General features: G+C 47.1%; 1 protein-coding gene across 6 annotated transcripts in view; it reads left to right on the top strand.

Annotated features, from left to right (window-relative positions):
- Positions 1 to 8,164, top strand: part of NEDD4L (NEDD4 like E3 ubiquitin protein ligase) — a 335,334-nt gene that overhangs the window by 317,398 nt on the left and 9,772 nt on the right. For all 6 annotated transcript variants that reach the window (XM_024754790.1, XM_024754788.1, XM_024754787.1 and 3 more), the window contains 5 exons: positions 555 to 628; positions 2,672 to 2,732; positions 4,188 to 4,247; positions 5,730 to 5,837; positions 7,463 to 7,559. In XM_024754790.1, coding sequence (XP_024610558.1) covers positions 555 to 628; positions 2,672 to 2,732; positions 4,188 to 4,247; positions 5,730 to 5,837; positions 7,463 to 7,559 — 400 coding nt within the window. The remainder of the gene's footprint in view (positions 1 to 554; positions 629 to 2,671; positions 2,733 to 4,187; positions 4,248 to 5,729; positions 5,838 to 7,462; positions 7,560 to 8,164) is intronic.

Genomic DNA, 8,164 nt, shown 5'->3' with positions numbered 1-8,164 from the left:
GCTGCTGAGCCAGGAGGTGGTGTCTGGATGCACATCAAAGCCTGGGGTTCCCAGGGGTGGCAGGTGAATCCATCCCTCAGCCTGACTTTCTCAGCATCTTTCTTTTTTTAAGTCCCTGTGTTTTGCTCCTTTGAAAGAAATTCCGCATATCTTTTTTTTATGGCTATAAAATCTAATTTTCAGCAACAAATCTGGATCTCTGCAGTCTTGATGGTTGTATCCTATCTTTTCTGTTAAAGATAATTAAATTTCTTGATAAGTCAATAGCAGATGGAAAAATTGTTGTTCTCCGTTGTTGCTAATGTATGAAGAATAATTAAAACTCATAAATAACCATAAAATAATTTGCCTTCAATGATAACATCTTTAAGTATGTAGCATTTTAACAATTTAAAAGCCTCATTAGACATTCTCTTGGACACAGAGCCCATCTGCTGGGAAAGAGTTCTGAATAAATTTTACTTATCTTCCTTTTACAGTAAGACGTTATTACTCAGTGATGATATGCACAGTAACTTCATGATGGTGATGTTGTTCTATCTTTGTAATTACAGACATATCAAGTGGATCTGAAGCCCAATGGGTCAGAAATAATGGTAACAAATGAAAACAAAAGGGAATACATTGAGTACGTACACACTTACTTACAGCCTTTTCTTTTATTAAACTGAACAGCATGTTCGGTTGCCGTCCTTTGCCAGAACAGTTCGTGCAGATTATGGACACACTTTTAACAGTATGAGTTCCTTTCAGGCTTGGCCTAATAGGAAGCTGAATTATGGGATGCAAAGTTTGACTTGCGTCATGACTTTCGTGTTGCTGCCATACAGAGGAGCAGTGGGAGGAGAGAAAGGGGCCACTGTTGAGTAACTTGGCAAATACTCTGGGAGCCTGTGGGCATCTCGTCTAAAATTGAGGATTACAACAATGGAGCAGTGGGGTAAAATTGGGAACAACCGAAGAGAACATAGTCCATCTCTCTCCTGACCTCTTTTCCATAATGAAAATGTAGGAGAAGAGTTAAAATGGATATGGAGAATTCAGCACATGGACACATGAAGAATTGTTCCTGCTGTTTGTAATTTTCTTAATCTCAGCGTCCTTTGGTGGGACAAAATGTTGAGCCCCTTGGAAATCTAGCTGTTGGGTAACCCTAGGGGTCTGTACTGGGCAGAAGGTACAGTTGGACAGCTTACATTTTCTCCTTTGGTGTATACGTATGCCTCGAGCTCACCGTTCTGGTATCTTCCAAGGATTGCCAGGTTGCCCTTGCTAGCCCTCAAACAGGATCGAGGTCAGCGTTAACGGTGGTTGGCTCCCGGATCCTAGTTTCTGCTCATCTAGTGGGTTACAGCCATAGCCTGGGCTCCTTGTTTGCATTCAGAACTCCATTTCAACAAGCCGGGTTCCGTCCACCTACTCTCCCCTCTAATCAGGAAGAATTGGAGAGTGCTGGCATCTCTACTTAGAGACCCCGACAAAGCGTGGACTTCTCCACTTGCAAGTTGAAAGCTTGCTACACTTAATCAAAAACTAGAAGTAAGATACTACATTTCTTGCCTGTTCACCTCAATTGGCGCTTGTGCTGAGCTTGGACAGTCTCAGCAAGCAGACAACGTCCTGACGGGCACCGTTGTCTTCATTCAGAAAGTGTAGACTTCGAATAGATTTTTAACAACACCCCAGGGTGACTGGGTTTGAAAGACTGAGTATTTGCACCTTGTGATACATGTTGTACGTCGTTCTTTGCAGTTAATTCTTTTAGGTTTCAAATTGCGGGGCGCCTCCACTAGCTTCACTGCAAAAAGGAGGATAGAAATCCCTGGCTGCTCCCTGCCACCTGTATCCTCTGGTGCAAGTAGGCTGTCGGGCTGGTGATTGCAGCACAGCCAGTAAAACCTGATATCCTGAGCAGTGAGTGGGCAGCAGGCTGGTCCTCGAGGGCCGTTGCCATGGTGCCACCTCGTATGTGAGAGCCCTTCACGACGGGGTCCTTGTGCTATTTCGTGACAGAATGCCTTAGGTGGAATCCAAAGTGGATTCACCTGGCAGTAAATTCTGCTGTACACTAAATGTTGTCACGGGGAATGTGGTTTCAGTGGCTGTCTGTGACTCAGAGGTTTTACCGTTAATCCTCCAAGTGTTGGTATAAGAGTATTCGTGGTAACGTACTGATAAATTATATGTCATCCTTGAAAATCAGTACGTTGAATACTAGAATGAATTATCATATGATAAAATACGTTGTAGTGGGTATTCCCCTTAAAAATATGTACATGTTTGTACATAAATGTGGGTGTGTACATATGTGTGTGTGTGTGCACGCATTATGCCCATATACATATGTGTTCAAACCCCATTTTCCCTTTTTCTCCAAACAGTCACGTTTATAAAGCAGCTTTGAAAAACGAAGCCTCGATCTGGGGGGAAAAAAGAAATCAGTCTTTCTTCTGAAATCCTCAGTGAGATTTTAGGTTCCACATGTGCTCATTATTCTCGAAAGAGTCCATGAACGAGCAGCGTGTACCACAGCATATACCCTCCTTCTCCTTGGCCGCCGTCGGGCTTTTCTCCCCGCCCCGCTTAACGAGAAGCAGTCGCGGCTGGGGGGAAAGAACTGCACACCAGTGATGAGCAACATGGTTAAGGGCTGTCCGTTTTCCTCCCACAGCCTAGTCATCCAGTGGAGATTCGTGAACAGGGTCCAAAAGCAAATGAACGCCTTCTTGGAGGTAAGTCGTGTTCTCCGGGAGTCTTGCCTGTGCCTTTAGGTTGAAAGAGGACGGGTCTCCTCCTTGGGGGGCAGGGAGGGTATTAGACACGATCACACCCCCAGAGACAGGCATGGGTGTGGGACCCAGGGCAGGGACGTCAGGCCTGCGCTGCCACCTTTTCGTCTGTTTTTTTTTGGTCAGTGTTTTCCGGCTTTGCTGCTCTTCTGTTTTAATTTGCCTTAACTGTTTTTAAAGAGAAATCTTTACAGACTTGACCCAGAAGGGCAGGTTCCCCCACAGAGGCTAGAACCATCATCCTGCAGCTTTTGGTGGTCCCCGGGGAAGGCTGGGAGCATCTCTGCCTTTTGCTGCAGTGACGGGTTCTAAGAAATGCGAGGACTCGGGACAGTTTCCAGTCATGCCATCCCTCCGTGATAATGCCTTCCGCCTCATTGGTTGAACTTCTTTTTCTTTTTTCTTTTTTTTTAATCCCCTGCCCTTTCCTCGTGGCTGTCTGAATAATTCCTCACCTTATTAAAGTGTGAAGTGGTTACTTCTCAGACCCAAGTATTTAATGTCAGTGATACTCCCAGGCCCCTGAGGAGGGAGGCCCCTCGCAGACAATAGGGGCTTCCTCGTTTTAAAAACCGGCTCCCTTTGACCCAAAGCGCAATTCCTTTTTAAATCCTGATAATGGATATTAGTTACTTAAAGCGAACAAGTCCCAGCTGCACATTACAAGAACCGATCGATGCAGGGCTCTCGCTGGGCGATGCTCTCTTAAGTTCACCCCAGTTCAGTTACCTGCTCGTGGTGAATATAGCGCCAGCCCAGGCAGAACACTCAGAAAAACTCCAGGACTTAGGGTGAAACGTGTGAGTTAGAGGCGCCAGAGAACAGCAGGGTTCATGCTGTATTTACACGAGAAACCTACCTGGCCCTATCCCAGGTGATCACACTTTCAGAAACTGGCCACACGCGAGGCCCAGCGACACGGAGCGTCCGTCCTAGGTCACTGCGCTAGTCAGTGGTGCCTAGCCTGGGGACCGGGGCAGGCTGTCTGTGCTCCCTGGCTCCTTTCCACCCATCATACCGCCTCCTCTCGAATTTCATCTTTGCCTTATTTTTAAATGGTCCGCTTGCACGTCTGTGGCCTGTGCCTTTGAGAACACCCTGACTCACAGCAACGTGTCATAAGTGGCTTTTGGAATCCGCCTGCCTGCAGCAACCCATATTTTTATAACATTTCAAAAATTACTCAAGTACCTGGATCTTCTGGAGTCTACTGCGTTTTAAACTTTCATTTTGTGACTCTGCTGTTTTTATCTGAACTAAAATTACTGAATACTGTCATATAAATCATCAGTGAACGGTGTATTTTTCCTGGCTAACCAAAATAAGCTTGTTTATCCTGTAAAATTTGTCTCTTTCGAGGAAAAAGGTGTTGAGCGTGCTTTTCTTTTTTTCTTTCAGGGATTCACGGAACTGCTTCCTATTGATTTGATTAAAATTTTTGATGAAAATGAACTGGAGGTTTGTAAACATTTTCTGTAAAGGAGATTTTTTAAAAGTATCTCATTACTTCCCAACTTGGTATTTTAGTATTCTCTGATCCATAATGTCCTAGCAAGTAAGCTTAGGTGAATTCTCCTGCGGGTCTCTTAGGGGCTTGCTCGTTTGCCGATCAGGGACCAGGGGATAGCAGAAATAGTCACCTGTAGCTTCCTTGCCCGGGAGAGGGCAGATCAGGGACGCAGCAGACAGGGGGAGGCTCGCTGAGCTGGGTTCACAGCCTGGAGCTGGGGTGGCAGCACCCTGCTCCCAGGGTGGGGCTGGCTGAGGACCCCGGTCCTCCACGCACCCACCGTGGCAGCCGAGTGGGGACTCGGCCAGGGGGTGGGCGACCCCGAGGGGCTGTAGAGCAGGGGGCTCCGTGAAATCGAAGTGGAAGACCCTGAACTCCGTGCTGTGGAGTGAAAGCCCGGCAGAGGCAAGAAGGTAGTGGCAGGAGGTGGTTTCATGGTAGCTGGTGCCAGCTTCTTTGTGTCGGTGTGGATGAGAACTTGGAACCTGAAAAGCAAAGGAGTCTCTCCGCCTTATGTTGAGAGAAACAGGAGGAGGAAGGCTTTGTCTGCTGAGAGGCTGTTGACAGGACTCCGGCCATTTGTCCAGTGACGTGTCTCCCGTAGACTGGCTTTTGTTCTTTTACCTTAAAATGGAAACATCCAGATAGACGATGTCACAGACATCACGTAGAGGAAGCCCTTTGTTTGGCAGGTGGGGCGACTGAGGCAGGGAGAGGTTAATGACCTCACAGGGTCTCGTCACAGTCAGGCCCATGAACCCGGTTTTCAGGCCTCTGGATTCGTTCTTTTTCCACTGTACGCTGGCAACTCTGCGGGAGTACCATTCCTTCGTTAGGAGGGTTAGGTGATAAGAAAAGTGGACCCAAAGTGACTGGTGAGTCAGAGCTGCGATTATAGCGCTAGGACAGGTCTGCAGCCGTGGGCCACCAGGCAGGTGAGGTGGTTGCCCTCACCTGGTGGATCGGTCCGGGAAGATGAGTTCTTGCTGTCATAAAGCACTAATTCTACTGTGGGTGGGGAGGTTATTTTCAACTGTTGAGACAGATAACCTCTCAGAAGAGGAAACAGCCAGGGTAACGAAAGAGCAGATGTAAATGGAGCGTAAGAAAATCCACGAGCACCGAGCTGCGATTTGAGGGGCGGGGAAGGTGATTGATTGGGACTTCTAATTTCCAGCATGAAACATGGTGGCCTGTACAAGCTTTAGAGTCGGGTCTCCCTCGTTACCCCTCAGTCTCTGATCTGCAGGGGCAGGTAGGATGTGGAAGACGTATTCCCCTGCATTTGTTTTTATGGGTCGCTGGCTTATCTTGCTTTGCACGTGACGTGATGCCGGCACTGAGAAGAGGCCTTTTCTCCGGTGTATTTCTTCGGCTTTCACGGTGTGCCCTGTTTACCTCTGGGTAAATCTGGTCCATCTCCCTCCCAGTTGCTGATGTGCGGCCTTGGCGACGTGGATGTGAACGACTGGCGACAACATTCTATTTACAAGAACGGCTACTGCCCAAACCACCCTGTGATTCAGTGGTTCTGGAAGGTAAGGCCAGAGTCCAGGTCCTGTGCTGTCTTCCCGTGGTCTTGCTGCTGTATTTGGGGCTGTGTTGGTACCTGGCCTCCTGGGGGAGAGAAGAGGCCCGCCGAGCCAGAAGCAGCCCTCACCGCTGCTTTTCTGTAACTGTGGTGGATGGCTGTCTTGTATAGGCTACACTGTCTTCCTCGACCGCCTATTAAAGTGCTTTTGTTTGAGGAAAACACTGAGTAGGACGATCCTGAAAGACAGATAATTGGATTCAAGAATTAGAACTAGTCCTCCAGAGTGGGAATAGGAATGGGAGGCTTCTCAGGGCAAAAGCGTGCTTTGGGGCTGACTTTTCCAAGATGCCATTGGAAAACCATTGGCATCAAAAACCATTCTCCCAACTTTTTTGTTAATTCCAACAAACATTTTGATCTTTACATCTTTCAATCAAAGATGCAAATGAAATCTGATTTACTCTCTAAAGACCAGTGTTTACATCCTTTTCATTGCAGAAGAGAAGTGAAATAGTAACGAGCGGGTCCAAAGGAGGGCAGTAAACTGACTTTGAAAGAACAATTACAGGGGAAAAAGCGCTGATTATTTACTTACAGAAATAAGAAATCATTGACCTTGTCTTAATTTCTAAATGTCTATTATTAATAATATTCCAAGTGCAGCAGAGAAGCAGAGAGAAAAGGAAGTAAAGCAGAATCTTCAGATCCTAACATCTTAGTCCAAGTTTCACTCAGCCTTGATTTTGGATATATTTTTTTTAATATCAGTTCAAGTAACTTTACCAGTGAAGCCAACTCGATTCTTAGAATAATTCAGATATGTAAGATACACAGATTATTTCAGAAGCCTAGCCTGGCCTCTGTTTTTCTTTCTTTTTCTAAAATGTTGTCTTTAGAGAATTTAGCTACAGTCAAATATCCTGCCTCGTAACCTGGGTTCCCCCTCTCAAACTGTGTGTATTTCTAACTGGCTCAGGGGGACCGTCAGGCCTCACATACAGAAACATGAGCCCGGTGCCATCAACAAGTGTGCTTTTTTTTTTTAGTTGACTTTTGGCTGTGTTGGGTCTTCCTTGCTGTGCACGGGCTTTTCTCTAGCTGCGGCGAGTGGGGGCTCCTCTTCGTTGCGGTGCGCGGGCCTCTCATTGCAGTGGCTTCTCGTTGCGGAGCACGGGCTCTAGGCGCACGGGCTTCAGTAGTTGTGGCACGCGGGCTTCAGTTGTGGTTCGCGGGCTCTCTAAAGCACAGGCTCAGTAGTTGTGACACATGGGCTTAGTTGCTCCGCGGCATGTGGGATCTTCCCGGACCAGGGATTGAACCCGTGTCCCCTGCATTATTAGCAGGCAGATTCTTAACCACTGCGCCACCAGGGAAGTCCCAAGTGTGCTTTTTTTTTTACCACTTATTTTGACCAGTTGGCAGAAGAAGAAAGAGACATTGTGATCACTCAGTCTGAGGTTGCAGAGGCTGGTATTGTGATGTCCATAAAAAAAAAAAAAAAAAAGTTTGCAGAGTCAACTGTCTAGGTCTCCCACTGCACTATAAATAAGATGACGTTTTGCCCATCTGCATGGCAGCAGACGTGCCTCGTGTTACATGAGCGTAATGACCTTCTGCCTCCGTTCATAGGCTGTGCTGCTGATGGATGCTGAAAAGCGTATCCGGTTACTCCAGTTTGTCACAGGAACGTCCCGAGTCCCTATGAATGGATTTGCCGAACTTTACGGTGAGCAGGGTACCATTAGACTTCGTCCTCCCACCGTGAGTCTCTACCCAGACATCAGCTGTGGCCCCAAAGACTCTGCCTCCTGGGCTTCTAGCCATGTGGGTTTCGCCTGGACCCAACAGACATACGTCACGGAAAGAGATGGGGCAGCGTGCCATCACCTCAGCTGTCTGTGCAGTTACCTGTATATAAAAGCAGGGGGTTGTTTTTGTTTTTATACAGAGAGCCATAAGATTGGTCTCTTTTTTCTTTCTCTTTTGTTTTCTGGTATATATTCAAAAAACAACTAGATTTTGCAGAATCATCCACGTGGTTGTAAACTGAGCATTGAAAGCACTCCTCCCCTCCACGAGGCAGAATTCTTCAGGGCTCACTATAGATGAGAAAGTCACGCTCTGCTCGACATATAAAGGTCATCACGGTTCAGTTTTTCCCCCAGAAGTAGTTTTAAATTTAAACTTCCAGGGTTGGGTTGAAAGGCTGTGGTTGTCTGCACATCCTTACGTTATTGTGTCGGCTCTGTTCAGCTTGGTGTGATTCCATTCTGATGGCGACACGGAGTCTGTGTCCTGAGGTCGTGCAGACCCTTTGCGTCCCCCAGCCAC

The sequence above is a fragment of the Neophocaena asiaeorientalis genome, unplaced genomic scaffold (assembly GCF_003031525.2).
Source record: "Neophocaena asiaeorientalis asiaeorientalis breed wild unplaced genomic scaffold, Neophocaena_asiaeorientalis_V1.1 scaffold124, whole genome shotgun sequence".
In the NCBI taxonomy this organism is placed as follows: domain Eukaryota; kingdom Metazoa; phylum Chordata; class Mammalia; order Artiodactyla; family Phocoenidae; genus Neophocaena; species Neophocaena asiaeorientalis.
Note: the sequence above shows the minus strand (reverse complement) of the source record. Positions and strands in the feature narration are given on the sequence as shown.